The following is a 23,219-nucleotide window of genomic DNA, read 5'->3' as shown; positions in this document are numbered from 1 at the left end:
CCTGGGTTAAATATGGGTTCCAGGTTCAGTTCTTACTCCACAGGCAATAGGGCAGCAGGGCAGAACAGCAAGGCAGCAGCTCCTTCAGAGTGGCAGTTCAGCTGAGTGGCTGTTCTTTCAGCAGTCCAGCAGATCTTCTTCCTTGCAGAGTATCCACAGGTCTAGAAGTGTACTGAAGTGGTGGTGTCAGAGTCCAGTACTTATACTTAGTCGTTCCTTTGAAGTGAGGAAGACTTCAAAGACATACCTTTGAAGTGCACAGATTTCCTCCGTTCCTGCCTTGCTCCAGACTCACTACAGGGGGTTAATGCAGTCCTTTAAGTTAGTACAGGACACAGCCTATTCAGGTGTGAGTGAGGCTGTGCCCAGCTCCTTCCTCCCATCCTGCCATCCTGCCAGAAATAGCCCATTGAGACACACCTAAGCGCTCATTGTGTGTCTAGGAGGAATAAATAAAGCGCAAACGCCAACCACAAACGCAAAAGCCAAAAAATGACAACTTTCTAAAAGGGGCATTTTCAGAATTGCAATTTGAAATTTGACTTTACCATAAGTTTGGATTTTAAATTGTGATTCCAGAGACACCAAACTTGAATCACTTATATATTCCCATTTGAAAATTACACTTAAAAAATGTCATAATGTAATCCCATTGTTATCCCATGGGAGATATAAGCTTTGCAGTTGTGAAAAACAATTTTAGTGTTTTTCACTACCAGGACATTTAAACTTACAAATGCATGTCCTGCCTTTTAAATGCACTGCACCCTGCCCTCTGGGTTGCCCAGGGCCTAATTTAGCTGTGACTTGCATGTATAAAACGGGATGGTTTGAGCCTGGCAAAATGTTTATTTTGCCAGGTCTACACAGCAGTATAAACCTCACACACAGGCACTGCAAGGGCAGGCCTGAAACATGCTTAACGGGCTCCTTAAGTGGATGACAAAATCAGTGCTGCAAGCCCACTAGAAGCATTTCATTTACAGGCCTGGGTACATGCAGTCCCACTATACCAGGGACATATTAGTAAATTAAATATGCCAATTGGGTATTAGCCAATATTACCATGTTTAGTGGGGAGACCACATGCATTTTACCACAGGTTAGCAGTGGTAAAGTGCTCAGAGTCCTAATGCCAACAAAAATGAATTAATCAAAAAGCAGAAGGAAGGTAAAACGTCTGGGGATGACCCTGCAGAAAGGACCATTTTCCAACATGGAGCATTGTCCTCCGTTATCGTGACGAAGTATCATCCCCCCAAACTCAAAATCAGGTCCTAAGAATTATTCTAATTTTAAATGTATTATATGAATGTTTTTCAGTTAACCAACCACCAGCGCCGGACTGGGAACCAAAACCAGCCCCGGCAAAGTGCTCGGCCGCCCTCCCCACCCCTGCGGGGTTGGAGGTATGACCGAGCTCTTTGCCAGAACCGGTTTTGGGCCAATTTTGTTACAGGGCCGATTTTGCAGCTATGCTGCAAAAACGGACCTGTAACAAAAATGGCCCCCAGGGGCCCAAAACCGGCCCCAACCCTTGCAGCCCAACAGGGGATTGCCCGGTCGCCGCAACGGCCAGTCCGGCCCTGCCAACCACCACTTTCCCAATCTGTAAAATTTTCAAAAGAGAAATATTGATCAGGTAAACAAATAATACCTAATCAATTTCTAAAAACTACAACCTCTTACTAGATGTGCTAGTAGCACCTACCTTACTGCATGCTAATCTGAACCTAAAGGCAATGCTTTAACAATGCAAAAAACATAAAATTAAAACTCCATTGGATTGCAGTTTCATATAAAAGTTTTATACTAAAAACATTTTGGGCTCAAGTTACAAAAGGCCATACATTTACACCAAAGGTTTGCAAAAATACCAGCACCTTTGCCCAATAGCATATGTTTGTATCACTGGGAGGCCCATTCGCTTTTCCCTTTTCCCTCACAAAGATTGGGGTGCTCTATTCCCTTTCAAAAGTCACATCTGTAGGTCTTCATAAACTTTGAAGGCAAACTATACTTTGAATTGCCCATGAATCTCAAACCTAGCCTTTTAAATGGTCCTTTAATTATATGTTAGTATCTCTTTGAAGGAAGTAAACCATGAGATCCGATTTACAAAAGGATTCATCCATCGGAGTTGAACTTAGTTATGCAAATAGCTCCATTTACAAGTGTAAATCCAAGTTTTGTATTCGCAAAAAGTAAATTTACACTTGTAAATAAATTTACTCACGAGCAATTTTAAATTGTCGTGCTGTTGTATTACTTATGAACAAATCTGATCGGAGTGGCAAATTATTGGCATGGGTATTTCTGTCTGAAAGGTGATCACCTACCTGCATAATGCCTTGGTAGATACATTCCCACTCTCAATATGTACAGAGGTTTGATGAGAAATCAAGGAAGTATATGGAAAGACGTGGCTCTATAGGAAAAAATACTTTTCCCATGAGGAAGGAAAAAAAATAATTGTAAAACAGCTTTTGGCTGTCACATTTAAGCGTGTGTAAATATACACGCTACCTTTATGTGTGTGCTTTTTAAGAGTCTAGCCTATTTTGTATGTATCCTCTACTTCAGAGTTTGAAAGCATGGGAAAAGTGGACAACTGCCCTGGACCCACAGCTTACAATGGACCCCGAGAGACGGGGGACTTGCTCTCTGTTAGACCTCAGTCTCTTCTATTTCTATAACAAACCTTTTCGCACAACCTCTGCCTATGTCTGCCTCTAACTCAGTCTCTCTCTCTATCCATTATCATCTTAAGAATTTGTACTGCACTGGTCAAGGAAGGTTTCAACTGTTTTGTGTGATCCTGTTTCTGAAACTTTAACATAAATTCAGTATGGATGGGCAACAGGCTGACTGAAAGTCGTTTTGATTAGGGGCTCCCATGAGATATATTTTGTCAGGGGTCCCTAAACTCCTTAAAATGACACTGCAAGTCCACTTCAGGAAATTGTAGCAGCACACAAATTGACTTATTCCATGCACGTGGACAGGTGACAAAAGTGGAGATTTCTATAGTGAATTTGTCCTATCAGATTCTGGAAGCAAGGTTAGCGTTCAAGCTCTTTGCTGGAAATCTGTGATCTCTACATATTGATGTTTTGCAGACAAGATATGTTGATATGTGGTTTTACCCTGAAATTAGAATTTTCCCAGTTTCAGATTAAGATTCAACCTGCAAGATAATTACCCTCTACGAGCCAATCACAGAGAAACATTTGATTTTGCACAGCTCCTTAATTCACAATTAGTACTACTGACTGAGTCCAAAGCCAGGATGATATTAGCACATGAAAGTGCCTGCTCTGTCTTCACCCATCTTCTCCTGTTAAAAACACAGCTCCCTGTTGGGAGAACTGCAAATGAGGATCTGTAATCTTTGTAACCAGTGTTAAGTGGAATCTGTCTTGCTGTGCTACTCCAAGCAATTTATTGAATGTACTAATCCACAACAAATACCCCATAATATTTATTTACTGGTAATTAGTACATAGCTCAGTTTTTTTCTATTTTTGCAATTTGTGAACATAATTATTTAACTCATGAATTTAAAACATAAATATTACAATTCACATTCAATAACACTAAAGTTATAAGAACAACCAGGCACTGATTCCAATTAGAGTATAGGAAACCAACCTTTTACCTGCAATTAGTTCATTGATTTGAGATGATGAAAACATAACACGCTCAAGCAGGGTACCAGAGATCAAAACAACAGACACTGCTTAGTTCAGTGACCTGAGATGAAGACAACATAACCCGCTCAGGCAGGGAACTAGCGATCAAAACAATGAACAATGGTGGTACCACACCACTCTCTGTGCTTCACTTGTACAAGTATGTTTAGCTGGTTTGATCCCAAAGCATCTCAGACTTAACAGAAACATCTGATCACTTATCAACGAAGAACAAATCACATAACAACTAAAAAGTAACTTTCTGGCTACATTTATTAAACAAAGAAAACAAGGACAGGCGTCAGGCTCATGTTGCGTCTTTCGGGCTTGTGAACAGAGGTAGAACTGAAGAGCATGCAGTCAAACACAAACAACATAAAACACTGAAGGGCGGTGGATCATCAAGAAGAACTTTGGCACTTTTCCCAAACACGAATGGACACTCTGAAAGTGTGTTCAATGCACAGACGTCACGCTGAATGGGTGTTTCCAAGCAGGGGCCATGCTCAGATTTTGAGGGCCTCCTCGTGATGCAGGTTCCTGTGGAACTAGATCTTCATCCAAGGTGCTGGGTTCTCAGAAGACATATGAACTGGGGTCATTTCGGAGGTCCAGAGCCCTCTCAGCCTGGGCGATGGTGTCATCTGCCCTCTTGCTCAGTTCTTTACACTCCTGTAGGACATCGTTGAACTGTTTGTAAGCCTCTTCGATGATGGTGCTCTGAGCTGGCTTCAGATCCCAGTAGCCCTCTTCCACCCAGGGTTTAGCTCCTCCAGTGACCTCTACAGGCCCATTGCCCAGAAACTTTTTCAGTGAACTGTCAATGTCTTTGCAGAGCTGATAGAGGTCGCTCCCCCTGCCGGAGACAATCTCACCATCAATCACCCTAAGAATGGGCAGCACATCGAGCACGCTGGTCCGGTAGGACCCTGCAGCACACAAAGGGTTGCTGAGGTTACTGACTGGGTCTCTCAATCGAAGGCTCTCCAGCTTCCTTAGCCCTGCCAGGCACTGTAGGCCCTCAACATTGCTTATAAGGTTCCCAGCCACATTCAGGCTCTGTAAACTGTCGCAGGAGCTGAGGGGCTCAAGTGAGGCAACCCGGTTGGCAGATAAGTTCAGAACCACCAGCTGCTTCAAAGATGCTAGGGGTCCCAGGTGGGTGAGATTGTTATTGGACAAGTCTAAGCGTTCCAAGTTGAGACAATCCCCAATGCAGCCCAAGTCATATATGGCCAGACCTCGGAGCTTCAAGAAGAGAATGGACTCTAGATCAAACTCACCCGATCTTGACTTTAGAAGCTCAGAAGTAACTTTTGAACTTTCTCTTTCCTGCTCCTTCTCCATCTTGGCCTCCATTTCTTCTGTTTACAACTTATAGATTGTTTTCAAGTGAGAAATTGCTTTGAACAAATAGTTAATTTGTTAATAGTCCTCGGTGCAGGCGTCTGAATTGCAGAACTTCCAGTATCTAAATCCAAGCTTGTGGGAACAGCAGAGGACTCCGTATCAATCAGCGTCTGATGTGAAATTGGGAAAACACAAGGAGTGATGTTAGGACACCGAGGATAGAACTTACGAAAGGGCTCCACTTATCTAACCCGCTCCATCAGCATCGGCGTAGAGTCTTGGTGAATTAGGGTAGAGAATGTTAGAAAGGTCTCAAACAGGAATCCTTGTAGGTGGAGAAGAATATGACTGATGGTCTGGAAGGGTTTCTATCTTCTAAGGCAGACGAATGGGTGAATGAGGTTTAACGTGATGAATGTACATCTACCTGGAATAAAAGAAGGAAACAAGGTCAGAATTCCCACCTCAGACTGTCAGCATACAGTATATCCTAGCTAATTCCACCAGATACTCTTAAAAGAGACATTGACAATGCCACATAAGGACAGTAAGAATGATCCAGTCCAGTCAATCCTTTGTTGGTCTTACCACCACAGAAGGCCTGCAACACCCTCTGCCTTACGCTCAAAGGTATTCAGCAACAAACTAAAACTATCTGCCCCTGAATTATTCCTCTCTCATCCCAACTAAAATATTCTGAAAATACATGGCACCCATTCCCTCAACCAGAAATCACCCCTAGCAATTGAGACTGCCGAGGCGGTGCACGCGTGGGATTGCATATTTGTTTGTTCACACTTGTGCATGAGTGACTGCAATATGAGACTTCATTTAAAAAAAGCTAAGGGGAAGCCTATAAATGTCTGATGAGAAACTTATTTAAAAGTAGCAACCGTTTTGGTGACACCAGAGTCTAAATCTTTTCTGCAAAATGGCTTTATTGCAGGTTTCAATACAAAAATGGTGGTAGAGAGATCTTTGGATAAACTTTTTCCTGAACTACTCACTCTTTAAAGGTATAGTGAGGCCTCTATAACTAGTGGAGATATACGTGCACTATTGGGTGAAATCAAGCACCCTTCTGTATTATTTCTGTATTTGTGTGTAATCCAAATTTTCTTTGAATCGAGATTTATTAGTAAAATCAATGTATTCTCTAGCAACAGTTAGTATTCCATTAGCATTCATGTTTCATACGGGCTGATAGAATGATCAGTTGCTTTTTCAAAGCATTAAGGGCGTGATTTAGAATTTGGCGGACAAATACTTCATCACAAATGTTACAGATATCTCATAAAACGTATTAAAAGTGCATTAGGATAGTTTAATGGCACTAAGGGCTTGTTTCAGTGTTTGGGGGATGGGTGCCCTGTAACAATCATGATGATATTGTGTCCGCATTCTTACAAGTGCATTAAGATATAAAGCACTCTTAATAAGGCGGATGGAATGTTCGTTGAATTTCTGATACTCATTCATTCATATCATCTTTATTCGATTTTGTAAAGAAAAAAATCACAATCCATTAAGTACTCAGATTAGATTAATGGTCTGGTCGCCAACAGGGTTTACTTCTTTCTCCTAGAAGTTGTTTGTCAAATTGAGTTAAGCTTCTGTCAAGACACCAGAGTGGCTGTGCTTCACCTTGTGTATCCAGTCTTAATGAAAGAGTCAAATCAGTGTGTCCACGATAGAAAAGTGCAGGTGCCTCCACAACTGCCTATCAACATTATATCTGATAGTTATTTTTTCCGATTATTTCAAATTTGTATTGGCAATACAGTTTCTTTATTTTTCTTATTATAATTTTAGCATCTTATGTTTACAACCAGCTTTCTAATGCCATACCTAGTGACTTTGCCAGTGCTTGTTTAAGTAGCATTGCTTTCGAACTATCTATTATTGTTGGAATCCTCAATCCCATATGCAACTATTGGTATTACTGTTTTTTAACATAGGCTTATAGCGTTGGCTTGGCTGAAAGACCCCAAAATGTCAAATTAAAATGGCATAACCATTGCATAACTATCAAGGTTTTAGTAAACACCATCTGCTGAAGTTCTTTCAAGCATTGACGTTCATTGAACATAAACTCAGAGACATTATAAATTGATAATTTGCCACTCTCCGAACGTTAGTCCCAACTAACACCGCTCAAAGTCTGATTTATTTTTGCCAAACAACTTGGTATGACTTTTTTATAGTAACAATTACCAGATCATTTACTTTGCAATTCGATTTTGTTTTTCAATTTTTTATGGTATTGATTTAGATCTCTAACGAGATCAACAATTATACTGAATACATAATTCCATCTCTTAATATGAAATCTTCTGCACACATATTTTAAAAACTCATTTTAAAACATAAATAAAATAGATTTTATTAATTTATAGCAAACAAATTCATTCGGTGGGTTTTGAAAAAGGTGATCAAATCAGTGGTGGAAAAATGGTTATGTCTAAAAACGATAGGTAATTTACTTTACAATATCCACACAGTGTATGGATTTGTCTTTGCAGCCTGATCAGCATAGTATAATCGATCATTGGCTGCAAAAGTAAGCTGAACTGCCTACAAGTTATCTCGGGTGTGAAACCTTGAACTGAATTTAGAACTTGTAGGCGTCTCAAAAAAAGGGAGAACAGATTTGGTGCAAGGACAGAACATAGATTAAATGTCCTTAATTTCTTCATCATTTCCTTAGTTAATCCTACTAAAACGTTATATAATTCAAATAATGAAAATAGTCATCAGATACTTATGTAAAAAAATATTTTACATCTGGAATTAGAAATAATATCAAGCTAAATAAGATTGAGGTTTGTTAATCCTCATCTATTGATCTATCCTGTAAAAAAACATCTAAAACCAAGTGTACCAAAGCCTACGAAGCAGGTGATTCAGGAAATGTCTTGCAGGCAACACACATTACCTACACCATTGTAAATAGCCAAGGAGGATCACCCGGCATTAACTATAGAGGATTGCGTCCAAGCTTGATCCTTATACCCAACTGTAAGTATAATGGGAGCAGCAGCGGCCTGTCCTCGTCAACTAAAATCTGAGACTTTGGCAACGGTTTCATCCACAGGCAATGCTGCTGCCAAAAGAAGATCACTTTCTTCTGAACTCCATAATTTGAGGCAAAAGACACAGAAGAAGGAGTTTAACAGGCTTTAAATGGCCAGGCGGAGGTAAGGCTGTTTGTCAAAGACGAACTACAAATCAATCACATAATCCAAATGCTTATTTTACTAAAATATGGTGCAGTCCAGTCTGTGGCCATTGACATGAATCTCAGCTACCTATTTACGAACCCTTGAAACCGCTGTAGGCTAGTCCGAGGCCCAGAGTATCCGTAACTACAGAACTTCAAGAACACCCCAAAATAAAGTGACCCAGTTGATCTGCTGTTTTAAACTCTCAGAAAACATCCCATCCCTAATCATGTTTTTCCATGACATTTTCGGAGCCACTAATACCTATGTGATTGCCTTCCCATGACAAATTTCTGTCTCAATTGTGCTTGGCTACTCATAAATGATTGTCAGTTTAGCATTGCCATGGGTTCAGGCACCTCCAAATCTGATCCAAAGAAGCAGATGGCTCATAATAAAGTGCATGAATTAGTTTTACTTTCATTATCTTTACTACTCGACCTGCAGAAGGGCTATCCAGCTATTTATACAATTAAAAGAAAGCAAATATTGAACTAGAATATTTGTTTCTTATTTCAATTAGACGCGATTAGGGGAAACTCATGTTACTAAACATTCTCCCAGATAATTATATTAGGGAATGCTGGTTAACGAGTGCTCCAGGAAAAGTCCCCGAATCTGATTTTTTCAGCATTTGCTGAAGATCATGGTCTTGGTTTTACAAGACTTGGCCAAAAGTTAGTTCCTTTCATTGTGCCTTACTAAGCTGTAGCAGAGTCCTAATCAAGTCAATGCAGGTCTGGTTAAAAATGGCCAGCTCATCTGCACAATGCAAGATTCGTCTGTGATCTAATCCTATATTTGGAGGGAAAGAACTGGCATTAGATATGCCACACCAGAAATACCAAAACAGGGAACAGGGATTTTCCTGCCAAGCCTCAGGTTCACAGAACTCTCTACCGAACTAAAAACCAGGCCTTGGAATGACTTAGAAGCACGTCTCTTAAACCTTTACCTGCCTGACTAATTTCCTCTTTGGAAATCCCTTCTTTCTACAAACCTGTTCTTTTTATAGTGGTCTTAGCCTAGGCCACTTTTTTTTCAACTGTAAAGCGCTTTGCTGGGTTGGGGACAGGTTTGCCCATACAAATATATAAACAAAATGTTCAAAAACTGTACGAGCGAGGTACAATCAAGGAGGCAAATGGCATGTGTTTAAGAAGCCGCCTCTCTGCCTATCAATCAGACGCGACCTTCTACATTGAGCTCAATCATGAAAGTTAAGAGTATCTTCTTTGCCATTACCTCATAAGACCACTTCTTCTCTTCTCTCCACCCTTTCATCATATTCACCTTCGCTGCAATGAACCTTATCTTAAAGTTTTTGTAGCCAATTGAGCTTTTAGAAATAATAATTACTTTTAACATTTTTATAATCGCCTTTTAGGCTTTCTCTCCCCAACCCAATTTTCATGTGATTATATCAGGGGCGGCTCCTCCACATGGGCGGAGGAGCCTCGCACTGCGAGAAAGCAGAAGGGTTTGGTTGGGGCGGGCGTGTGGGCGGTCCAGCTCCAGGGCTGGGGAGGAGTGGCTTGTCCACTGTTGTGGGTGTAACTGTTTGGCCGGCCCCAGGGCCGGCCAAACCAGTCATACGGACTCTGCCCTTTTCTCCATGTAGGCTGCATGCTGTCTGCATGGAGAAAACGGCCTCCCCATAGACGCCAGTGTGGTCGGCGTCCCAACCAATCACAACGCTGCCATTGCAGCATTGTGATTAGCTTAGGAAAGGGAAAGGAGGCTGCCGCTTCCTGTGTGGACTGGAACAGAGATACGCAGGATGACGCGGGACCAGACCAGACTGGGCCGCGAAGGAAAGTAAATTTTTTTTAATTTCTTTAAAATTAAACCCCATCCCCGCATAACTCCATCCCTGCGCAACTCGCCGCCCCCCACCCACGAGTCATGCCGACTGCGACTCAATTATATTGAGGCTGGATGAATGGCAATTGCTGAATACATCAAACAAAAATAAATAGTGATCACAACCATATAAACAGCTCTACATATTGATCACATACCACAAGACCTTGTGAGTACCCAGCAGGTAACTGATTCGAAATGTGGCATACCAGACTCAAACTTTCATCCTTCCGAAGTTGATAATGTAAGCACCATTAAAATGTGTGAGAGCGGCGCCTTTTATTATAGTGCCAAACGCAATCTAATCTGTGGGCTACAAATGGTTAATATTACTAAAAGATTCTTGACCGAGAACTGTACCATTCATATAGTGGTATACCTCACTACACTACTCAAATATCAATATGCTACTGGTGTCTCTAAAGGGGGGGCCAGATGGGGCCCATTTCCCACCTACATTTGTCATGGTCTGCCCCTCCTCCCCGCTACCGCCTCCCAGCTGCTGACCCTCCCACCCACGTTCACAGAGCCTACCTCGTCCTTCCAGCCCCTGTGACCGCCCGGACTCGCTCCTGACCGGTCGCTCCCTTGCTCCTCTCCCAGCACTGCTGCTGTCTTACTGGGGATCTTCACACCGCTAATTTTGTCACGGTATCGCCTGCATTGTGTTAATCATTGGGATCGACTGCATGTAACCAATTTGCGCTGTGTTTTAAAAACTATCATTGCTCAGAGCGCATGTGATTATAGCGCCGCCCGCCCTGCATTGCTTGTGTTTGTAGCGCCGCCCGCCTGCACTGCATTTAGCTATATTTGGCCACCTGGCAGCATCGTATATTTTAATATTAATTTTAGCTGTCCCAGGCGACCTACTGCCCCTGCCTCGCCTCCCCTCACCTCCATCTTGTTTGCTGTTGTTGTTTTCCCTGCCCCTCCTCCCCGCTACCGCCTCCCAGCTGCTGACCCTCCCACGCTCCGCCCCCTCCACCATCCATTTATGGCCAATGCCTCCACGCGCAGCGTCCACGCGCTACGGACACGCCGAAGGTGCGCCAAAGGTAAGCCCGTCTACGCCCGTCCGCGCCTGGACCGCGCCCAGCGCCAGACCCCCTGCCCCTCGCTCTGCCCACCCCCGCATTACCTACGATGCAGCCACCCTCCTAGCCCTTAACCCCGGCCGCGCCCCCAACTGCGTCCAAGCCGCCCCTGGCCACACCCATGGACCTTTCTCTTGCTACTCCTGCAAATTCAGCGGCACCGTCAACATCTCCGCTCCGACCACACCACAGATTCCCGACCCCAACCACCTAGAATGCATCCTTCTCAACACCCGCTCGGTCCACAGGCACGCCATTGACCTTTGGAACCTACTAGACACCATCTCTCCAGACGTCGCCTTCCTAACGGAAACATGGATGAACGCCTCCTCCGCTCCTGACATCGCCATCGCTATCCCTGACGACTATAAGATTACACGCAAAGACCGCACCGACCAAACAGGAGGAGGAATCGCTATCGTCCACAAGAAATCAATCCGCATCTCAACCAGCTCTGACGCCAACCTCGCCAACTCCGAACACCTTCACTTCCAGATCCACATCAACCCCAAGACCACTCTCAGAGGCACCCTCCTCTACAGACCACCAGGACCCCGCGCAAAATTCAGTGAAGACATCACGGACTTCATCACCCCACACGCGCTCCCCTCCAAAGACTACATCCTCCTGGGAGACCTCAACTTCCACCTTGAGAAGATCAACGACCGCAACACCGCCACCCTCTTAGACAACCTCGCCAACCTCGGACTTAAACAACTGGTCACTTCCCCCACCCACATCGCAGGTCACACACTCGACCCCATCTTCACCTCTAGCAACCATGTCTCTTTCAACCACACTACGGAGCTCCTCTGGACTGACCACAGCTGCGTCCACTTCACCTACAACAAGCCGAAACCCATCATCCACCTCCAACCAACTCTACAAAGAAACTGGAACAAAATCACCACGGAACAGATCTCCTCATCGCTCCTTCAAACCTCCCCAGCCCTCTCTTCTGACGCCAACGAAGCCGCCTCCAACCTCACCCTTTGGTTATCCAACACCGCAGACACCTTAGCACCACTGAAAAAACGCCTACACAAAATCAAGAAGGCCTCATGGTTCAACGAGGACCTCAAGAAATCCAAGAAACTATGCCGCTCCCTTGAAAAGGCCTGGAAAAAAGACTCATCCACCAGCAACAAGGACGCCTTCAAAAACGCCATCCGTACTCACCACCAACTGATCCGAAAAGCCAAAAAAACAGCATTCAAGGATCGACTCGACAACAACGCCCACAACAGCAAGGAACTTTTCAACATCGTCAAGGAATTTTCCAACCCCTCGGCCAACTCCAACGACATCACCCCCTCTCAAACTCTCTGCGACTCCCTAGCCTCTTTTTTCCACAACAAGATTGCTGACATCCACAACAGCTTTGACAACCAACCCGGAAGCCAACCCACCCTACCATCAGCTGACTATCTTCCCCCCGTTAACACCCTCAACGCCTGGAACCCAATCACCACTGAGGACACCATCCGCCTGATGAATTCCATCCACTCTGGATCCCCCACAGACCCTTGCCCTCACCACATCTTCAACAAAGCAGACTCCGTCATAGCTCCGCACCTCCGAGACGTCATCAACTGCTCCTTCAACTCCGCTACCTTCCCAGAAGACTGGAAACACGCTGAACTCACCGCTCTTCTGAAAAAACCAACAGCAGACCCCACCGAACTCAAAAACTACCGCCCCATCTCACTTCTTCCATTCCCGGCCAAAGTCATCGAGAAAGCTGTCAACAACCAGCTCGCCGCCTTCCTCGAAGCCAACAAATCCCTCGACTCCTCACAATCTGGATTCCGAGCCAAACACAGCACTGAGACCGCCCTCATCGCAGCAACAGACGACATTCGAACTCTACTGGACAATGGAGACACAGTCGCCCTCATCCTCCTCGACCTCTCTGCAGCCTTCGACACAGTCTGCCACAGCACCCTTTTACAGCGCCTCAAAAACATCGGAATCCAAGGAAAGGCACTGGAATGGATCACCTCGTTCCTCTCCGGAAGAACCCAGAGAGTCCGCCTCCCACCATTCAAGTCCGAGGCCTCTGAAATCATTTGCGGCGTACCACAAGGATCCTCACTCAGCCCCACCCTCTTCAACGTATACATGAGCCCCCTCGCGACCATCGCCCGCCAACACAACCTCAACATCATCTCTTACGCGGATGACACTCAACTGATCCTTTCTCTCACCAAGGACCCCAGCACCGCCAAAACTAACCTACACGAAGGAATGAAAGAAGTCGCCGAATGGATGAAACAAAGCCGTCTGAAACTGAACTCAGACAAAACAGAAGTCCTCATCTTAGGTAAATCCCCCTCTGCTTGGGACGACTCCTGGTGGCCGGAAGCCCTCGGAAAAGCACCCATCCCGACAGACCACGCACGGAACCTTGGCGTCATCCTGGACTCTTCACTTTCAATGAACAGACAAGTCAGCGCCGTATCCTCATCCTGCTTCAACATCCTTCGCATGCTCAGAAAAACATTTCGCTGGATCCCCACCGAAACAAGGAAAACAGTCACCCATGCTCTGGTCACGAGCCGACTGGACTACGGAAACACCCTCTACGCAGGTACCACCGCCAAACTACAGAAGAAACTACAACGAATCCAAAACGCCTCAGCCAGGCTCATATTAGACATCCCACGCAACGAACACATCTCTGGTCACCTTAAAGACCTCCACTGGCTACCCGTCAATAAGAGGATCAATTTCCGACTGCTTACCCACGCACACAAATCACTCTACGACATCGGACCAGATTGCCTCAACTCTCGACTGTCCTTCTACACCCCCTCCCGCCAACTTCGATCTTCCAGCCAAGCATTCGCCACTGTCCCTCGCATCAACAAAACCACCATGGGAGGCAGATCCTTCTCATACCTGGCTGCCAAAACATGGAACTCACTCCCCGCTTACCTTCGCCTCACCCAGAATCACCTAGCGTTCAGAAAACAACTTAAAACGTGGATATTTGACAAATAACCCCCCTCCCCTCCCCAAGCGCCTTGAAACCCTCTGGGTATGTAGTGCGCTATATAAATTTTATGACTTGACTTGACTTGACTTAGCCGGCCACAAAGCTGTTGACTATCGCCTGGAAGATAACACAGAGAATAGCATACACTGCACCTTGACAAGCACATGATTATGTGCAACCATCTCTCATTGCATGTTTTGCAGCTGGTAATATTGGTGGTAGAATATAGAGGAAGGAAAAATCGAGGAAAGAATATCAAATGGTAAGTAAATACAGATTTTCTATACCTAATTCCACAAATATGTACCTTGACAATATATGTATCTTCAAGGTACGTAGATGTGGAGTTAGGAATAGGAAAATCTATACTTCTGTTACATGCGTTTACCTTTCGATATTTTGGTCTTCAATATTTTGTCCACAATATCTTTTTTCCCACGATATTCATGGCATCACTATTCAGTAATATAATCCATATTTGTGGCAATACATAAGCCTACATCTGTACTTAAAAAGTTTAGATGTATCTTCTTATGTATGAGTGTATCTATCTATATTTATATATACATCAATAGGAAATCCTATTTAAATATATATATATATATATATATATATATATATATATATATATATATATATATATATATATATATATATATATATATATTTATATATTTTTATTATAGTTAGGATCATGTTTGTATAGGAAATGCATTTTTTGGTTTGCTTATATCTTTGGTGCCATTTGACAAATGTTCATGAAACTTTCCTAACAAATGTTTTCCACCTCAGCTTATTCCTGGAAAGTTTTAGGGGGATCCGCCATGTGAGATGCGAGAAAAGTGGTATCCCTAAACATGTTTCCCATTCATTTCTCCTTAAGAACTTTAGACAAAGCTACAGCCCAAGCCTCTGAATGGGCATACATCAAATTTAGCAGAAAGCTAGATCTTGGTCAGGAAAGAGTGCTTGTTGTGATTTAGCGTGAATCCGTTCAGTCGTTTTTGATTAATTAATGCTCAAAAACATTGTATGTTTCATGTCGTGGAGGCTCTGTGGACCCTAGAGATCCCCTATTGAGACCTGATTGGCTGTCACCACATCAACCAGAAAGTGGGGGCAGCCATCTTAGAACTCGGGACTCAGTCCTGAGTCTGGAAAAAATAGCACACAAAAAGACACGAGGGCGGGGTAGGCATACCCTGACCACAGAGGCTTGGTGGTGGGGTCAGGTGGAGCCAAATAGATTTTTATTTATTTTTTGCCACAAATTTTTGGGGATCCACAAATCTATGCATGTTAATAAAAAAGCCCAGCCTACTGCACTGTAAAAAGAAATAACCCCCCCTGGAGTGGGCCAGGGATTTGGTGGGCGGTGCATAGGTGGTTTTAGGGGAAGGGGCACATGACTCCCCCCTCCCCAAGCCTCCAGGAGGTCCCAGCAACCCCATTCCCTAGGGCCAATATTTTAATGAAGGCGAGCAGGTCCCTCTCCTGGGGCAGACATCTTTGTAAAGAGGAGGTGTTCATGTTGCCCCCCTCTCCAAGCCTTTAAGAGGCCCCAGGGACCCCATCCTCCAGGGCTGAAATATGTTAAAAGGGGGAGAAGGCCGCAGGGCCCCACTCCACAAGCAGAAAAAGCTTGACCCAACCCGGGAGCCGAATGGTTTAAAAAAAAAAGGGGAGGAGGGCTGTGTGGACCACCTCTACAAGCCTTTGAAGGCCCCCCGGGATCCCATACCCCAGGTCCAAATGTACAATAAAAGGGAGGAGGGTTGCGCACCCCCCCTCACAGAGCCTTAAAAGGTCCTGGGGCCAGCTCTATTACTCAGTCCTGGGGAGCTCACCCCCGGAAAAGAGTAGTTTCCTTGCCAGAATCTGTGTGGGCAGAGAGACATTTCTTTGTTCCCACCTGGTGGGAGCATTACTAAATCTCCTGCCAGATGGAAGAAAACATCACTTCCCTGCCTGCAGCAGCACGGACTGGGAAGGCATGTCATCTCCCAACTGGCGCAATATTTGTACATGCTCCCACAGGGTGTGAGCAGACTTCTACTCCTGCTTGCACTCCTGCAGGCAGGGAAACAGAACATATATTGCTCCCATCCCTAGGGAGCAAGCATAAATAGCTGCTCCTTCCAGGCGGGAGCAATGCCGGCTCCTGCACTGTGCGGGGAGACAGCTGGGGCTGTATTGGCCCTAGGGCTCCTCCTGTGAACCACAATTTGAGGTTTGTGAATTTCCGACCGAGTGTGCACTTGGGCACCTACCTGTGGCCCCAGGGAATGGGGTCCCCATGCCCAAGAAGGGTCAAAGAGGGATTGCACATGCCCCCTCTCCTTATGTATGTAACGTCCCCGGGGACAAATAAGGCTTGGGGAGAGGGCTACCCTCCTTTTTAGGTCTCGCCCTGGAATTCGCATCCGAAGGATGCGTCCAGGGCTGGAGACTTAAAGCTGTCCGATGCCGGGGAATGAGGGACAAAAAACTGTCACGAGCTTTAGCAGGCGGATTTGGCTGCGCGAACGCGCACGTCGCGTCCGCGTCCCGCGCCGCCGCCGCCGCCCACACACGAGAGTACACGCACAGACAATCCCCCCCCCCCCGCGCCCCGCCCCGCCTGCAAGCTCTCACTTACCGGCTCGGTGTGCAGGTTCCTGGGCCGTCTTTTGGCACGCCGCAGGGGTCTCCTCACCACTCGGGAGCCCCGTGTTGCCTTTGTTGCCATGCAGTCTGCCCTCGCTCTTTCGCCCGGTCTCTCTGAAGCGCCCCGGGACTTCAGCGTGGAGCCTGCATGTTTCGGACGTCCTCCTCGGCGGTTACTTCCTGTTTCTTTGACGAGCCCCGCCCACGTCCAAACAAAGGCTGCCTGACTTCCAGAGTGCGCCCGCGATGAAGAGACGGGCATTTTGTCAGCACACAAGCACCTAGCACTGTGTTTATTTGCATACTGGACTGTCACTGTGCTTTCGGTAACGACGTACAGCTTCGGAGACTGCACACGTTGTAAGCATATTGTGGTGCACGTACAACAGACAGCTGAGTGCATAATTAATCTATGTGAGCAAAGAACATGTTTTCATAACCCTTGCTATCCTTTCCATTTAATTGTTTTGTTCCATTATTTGATTACATTTCCTGATATTTGACAAATGATTTCCGTGTACATGCAGAGGATTAAGCAATTGCAGTGAAAGGACACGCTTATGATGCTATCGCTAATTCTGTGGTTTTATGTATGTCCTGGTGAAATTTCTGTTACACAGTGTAATCTCAGTTAATTTCTGGCATTTGCTTTACATTTGTGATGAAATCATGGCAATTACGTGATTACACCGTGACCATATCAAGTAAAGAAGCTTCTGTTCGGGTCAAAATCCCATGGCATAAACACAGGAAACAAGGTTTGCAAAGAGAACGTGTGCAGATGCTGTTCGTGCACGCGTGATTTTGCGACTTTTTCTTAGTGCAAAATATGTCCTTGTATCCAAGAATGAATGCGAGGATGTACATGGCAAAACAGCTGCCAAATGCTGGACCGATGTTTTTTTGTTATTTCGTGTACTTATTGAAGAATTCCATGTATTTTTTGCAAAAGAATTTACGCAAATATCGCACACTCCTAATATTATATTACATTTCCTATTAATTATCACACACCATTTGCACACAATTGCTAAGGTTATTCTTTCTGAAGGATTTATCTTCATGTTGGGTTTTTTGTTTTCATTATGACGGAAATGAACCTCAACTACGCAGCTAGGGCATGTTTTTAAAAAAATTATTTCTGAATGCAGTGCACATTTTGTGCCTTGCTTCTCTTGGAGCGTGGGGACGCAGAGCCTACATGGAGTGGCTGTATAAAGGACATAGCACCAATTTTTATTGAATAGAAGGTCAATATTTTATTAAGCGTAACATGAGCATACGTGCATAGAGGATGGCCTGGTGGAAGGCTGGGAGAGAATTACAGGCAGGGATGCGGAGAGTTTCCCCGTGTTCGTTGATTACAGTTTCCAAGCAGCTGTGAGCACCAAGAGATTACGGTGCGTCCGCTCTTGTTCCTTGTAGACTCTTACTCTAGCGCTCTCTAGTTTGCTGTCTTGCCTGTGGGCATTTGTCCCCAGCCAGATTGCATCTTTAATCTGTGTGGTTTCTGCATGTCGTAAACTCTATCCCAATATTAATAGCTTTTTCGGTTTTTTTTTCCTTTCTAATTTACATGCGCTTAATTTATTTCATGCCAGCCTTTTAAATCAGAAACTCGCTCAGATTAAGGTCCATTGAGAGCTTTACATTACTGTTGCATGTGTTGCGCTTTTAGTTGACTGTATGCAAACTTTATTAAAATAACTTCAGATTTTAGTTTTAACATTTCAGGTGCTATTAATTTTTAACACGGTTTAACTATTCTTCCAATAACCGTAATGCCCAACTTTTATTCTTTCTAGAGCAAATAAGACACAGCATAGCACGTTTCTTTCTTTGTGAGGTGTCCGCGTAACCATGGGAGTTCCCGGACCTGCTCCATTCCTCACACCGATAGGAATGTCTGAGGAGTGTAAAAAGAACACTCCCATTAACCAGACACTGTAGCCTCAAGCACAAATAGCGTCGAACGGTGTATATTTGCTTTCGGAGGTTCCTGTTTTTTGATAACAATGCTGAAGTGGCTGGAAGGTAAACTAGAAAATACATATATCTAGGTAAACTGTGGTATCTCCAGCTGCAGGCAGCTCGAAACTCTTTCTTGCTAATCTTATCATGTACTTTCCTTGTAAGGAAAATATGCTAAGTGGTAAATGAAAGAAACTGGTTTTCCACTTACCAAGTTCTGTTTTTTTTTGTGCAGGAACACTGCATTATGGGATTTGTAGTTTCGTATTCAACTTTTTAATTATGTGCTTGTCCAGTGCAAACACAGACAGCCATAATTGGCTAATGGGATGCTGCGTGAATTCAGCCACTTGACAATTGATTGACTCCTCATGCCAATGGGCTCAGTCAGTGTCTGTACTTATTTATTTTTTATTTAATATGGACCTATATCCAGCAGTAAGCACCATGGCAGCTTTAAAGGGCTGTATCAACTGCAATAGAAGTGAAGCTGCCAAATAAGGCACGCCACATAATTACACTGCACTCAATGCAACATACACTCCAAATACCACCAGTGCCACATAGTTACACCCCACATAATTACACTGCACTCAATGCAACATACACTCCAAATACAACTCAGTGCCACATAGTTACACCCCACATAATTACACTGCCCTCAATGCAACATACACTCCAAATACCACTCAGTGCCACATAATTACACGCCACATAATTAAACTGCGCTCAATGCAACATACACTCCAAATACCACTCAGTGCCACATAATTACACGCCACATAATTACACTCTACTGAATGCAACACACACTCCACACAATACCATTCAGTGCCACATAGTTACACCCCACATAATTACACTGCACTCAATGCGACATACACTCCAAATACCACTCAGTGCCACATAATTACACGCCACATAATTACACTGCCCTCAATGCAACATACACTCCAAATACCACTCAGTACCACATAGTTACACGCCACATAATTACTCTGCACTCAATGCAACATACACTCCAAAAACCACTCAGTGCCACATAATTACATGCTACATAATTGCACTCTACTGAATGCAACACACACTTCACACAATACCACTCAGTGCCACATAATTATATGTTACATAATTACAATGCACTCATTGCAACATAGACTCCAAACAATACCATTCAGTGCCACATAATTACATGCCACACAGTTACACTCTACTGAATGCAACACACACTTCACACAATACCACTCAGTGCCACATAATTATATGTTACATAATTACAATGCACTCATGGCAACATAGACTCCAAACAATACCATTCAGTGCCACATAATTACATGCCACACAGTTACACTCTACTGAATACAACATACCCTCCACACAATACCGCTCAGTGCCACATAATTATATGCTACATAATTACACTGCGCTAAATGCAACATACATTCCAAATACCACTCAGTGCTGCATAATTACATTCCACATAATTACACTGCACTCAATGCAACATACACTCCAAATACCACTCAGTGCTACATAATTACATGCCACATAATTACACTGCGCTAAACGCAACATACACTCCAAATACCACTCAGTGCCACATAATTACACGCCACATAATTACACTGCACTCAATGCAACATACACTCCAAAAACCACTCAGTGCCACATAATTACACGCCACATAATTACATGCACTCAATGCAACATACACTCCAAATACCACTCAGTGCAACATAGTTACACGCCACATAATTACACTCTATCTATGTATCGCATCACCACAGAATCACTCAGCACCACTACAGCATCACTCAGAGGCACCACAACATCACTATGCGCTACCACAGCATCACTGAACGCCACAGCATCACTCGTCGCCACCACAACATCACTCAGTGCCACCATAGCATCAATCTGTGCAACCATTCAACAACAACTGGTTCAAATATGTTCTCTCAATGTTTCAAGCTTTATTACAAATGTCACAAAAAGATGTTAATATTTCACTTCTGTGCTTGGATTTTCGTCACAATAAAATACACTGAACATAATCTTCACAAAAATTATTTATGAAAGTTAAAGCTATTGCAATTATAAATTACAATAACTTTTTTATTTAAGTATTAATTATTAAAAAAAATTAGAAGCAATTCTTATTTGTAATATCAATACATGTAAGTCACGCAAATACAACACATATTGCATTACAAATGCTACAGGTGTCACATTTGCGAAAGTTAAAAGTATTGGCATTGTAAATGACAAAGCTATTAATTTAGCTATTTTTAAAACCAACACATAAATACAAAATTTGTCATTTACAATACCAATAGCTCAAACTTTCCTAATGCGAGACCTATTGCATTGCAAATGCTTGTTTATTATTGATTTTGACCTTGAACAATGGGTTTACTGGGGCCTAATACTGCTTGGGGTGGGGGTCCGTGCTGCCCCTCAGTGAAAATTTCAGTGAGATGAACAAACCAATGACATTCACCAGTTATAGTTAACTCTGGTAACAATAACTTGTGCCCTAAGGTAACTATGACTTTAGCCCTCGCCAAGCACTGCTGATTACTCCACATATTACATCACTCATTACATCTTCCATGACATCATTAATATCTGCAACATTTTAAATTAAATTATTGATGAGAAAATGGAGCATGGCGGGGGCATGAGTTACAGTTACCTTTGGGTTACGAATTATAGTTACCACAGCTAACTATAACTGGTGAATTTCAGTTCTTTTGGATGATTAAAGCGTTATGTTGTCACTAAAATTTGAATCTAACTAGAACGTTACTTTAACATACATATATATACATATATAGATATAGAAATATATATAGATATATATAAATATGCGTACATACATATACACACACGTGCACGCATGCATACGCACTGTTCGTGATTGCCCTTTGCAGAGGGAAACAACCTTTACAACGCAACTTTTATAACGCACTACCATTACAACGCAGTCACTACATCGCAACATCCCTTACATCGCATGCTATTACAACGCAACCATTACATCGCATGACACTACAACGCATGTCATTACAATGCAGTCATTACAACACAGACCATTACAACGCATACCATTACAACGCATATCACCCTTACACTATCCAAAACGTACCCTACTGTTGCACCCCCTGGAGTTAGAATAGTAATTGTTACCCCTACACTATCCAACACTTACCCTACTGTTGCACCCCCTGGAGTTAGAATAGTAATTTTTACCCCTGCACTATCCAACACGTACCCTACTGTTGCACCCCCTGGAGTTAGAATAGTAATTTTTACCCCTATACTATCCAATACTTACCATACATGCAATGTAATGGTATGCGTAGTAATGGTATGCGTTGTAAAGGTAGTATGCGATGTAATGGAATGCGTTTTAAAGGTAGTTTTAGACAATTCGTTGTAATGGCATGCGTTGTAATGGAATGCGTTGTAAAGGATGTTGCGTTGTGAAAAAATACAAGGGGGGGCCAATAGGCCCCCACGCAAGCATGGCGGGGCCCGATCCCTCCCATAACCCGTCCCCTTCGGGGCCGCGTTCCCCGCCCCCCTCGCCCCGGAAGTACTGGTGTGCTTCCGGGGCGAGGGGGCGGGGTCGCGGCGGCGAAGGGGTTAAGAGCCTGGGGAGCGCGGGAAGCGGCCTCTTTGTGCCCGCGCTCCCCAGGCTCGCTCCTCGCCCCACCGTGGGGCCGTTTAATTTTTCTCTTTCTTTGTTACAGGTTTTTCGTTGGAGGTTCCTGTGTCGTTTGAGCCCAGCAGACCGCCTTGGATCGGAGCGTGGCGAACTTCAGCGGAGGACACGGTGTCGGGGAGCACAGACCGGCGCCTGGTGAATCAGAGCGGGAGCGGTTGCTGCTGGAAGGCGGGAGGACGCGGCCGGGACAAAGAGTGAGAGGCGCCACACAGCCGTGCGGTGGGGACCGGTCAGGGAGAGGCGGAACACGAGGTATTTTGCGGGGCGGGGGCAGCGGCAGGAAGGCCTGTTGCACGTCGGGGAAAAGCCGTGTTTAAACGCGCCTGCACAGCGGAACGAATTTATGAAATTGGCAAATGTACAGTCAACACGCGAGTGCCCCAGCGGACTGTTAATTGATTTATGGTTGCAGGCAGTTGTGGTTTAGACGCGCAAGCTGTAAACAAAGCGAAGCAGGGGCAGCTAGGGCAGAAGCCGGATGGGAGACCGGAAATCCCTGTATTAGCGCTGCCAAGGGCAGCAGTGTGCTAGAATTGTTTAGTTTTTTATATTTTAATTGTATTAGCACGATAAGGTGCCCTGCTGGGTGCTGTTGGGTTTCACTGCCTCATATCACGTGGTTTGATAATTTACCTGAATTTGCACGCTAAA

The 23,219-nt window shown here is 44.3% G+C and overlaps 1 protein-coding gene across 5 annotated transcripts in view; it reads right to left on the bottom strand.

Moving 5' to 3' along the window:
• Nucleotides 1–3,947: 3,947 nt before the first annotated feature.
• The window catches only part of LRRC61 (leucine rich repeat containing 61), a 139,133-nt gene continuing 119,861 nt past the window's right edge, over nt 3,948–23,219 (bottom strand). For all 5 annotated transcript variants that reach the window (XM_078662579.1, XM_078662578.1, XM_078662581.1 and 2 more), the window contains exon 2: nt 3,948–5,469. In XM_078662579.1, coding sequence (XP_078518705.1) covers nt 4,269–5,051 — 783 coding nt within the window. In that variant the 5' untranslated portion in view covers nt 5,052–5,469 and the 3' untranslated portion in view covers nt 3,948–4,268. The remainder of the gene's footprint in view (nt 5,470–23,219) is intronic.

This window comes from Lissotriton helveticus, chromosome 10 (assembly GCF_964261635.1).
Source record: "Lissotriton helveticus chromosome 10, aLisHel1.1, whole genome shotgun sequence".
In the NCBI taxonomy this organism is placed as follows: Eukaryota; Metazoa; Chordata; class Amphibia; order Caudata; family Salamandridae; genus Lissotriton; species Lissotriton helveticus.
This window is presented reverse-complemented; position numbering and strand designations above follow the sequence as displayed.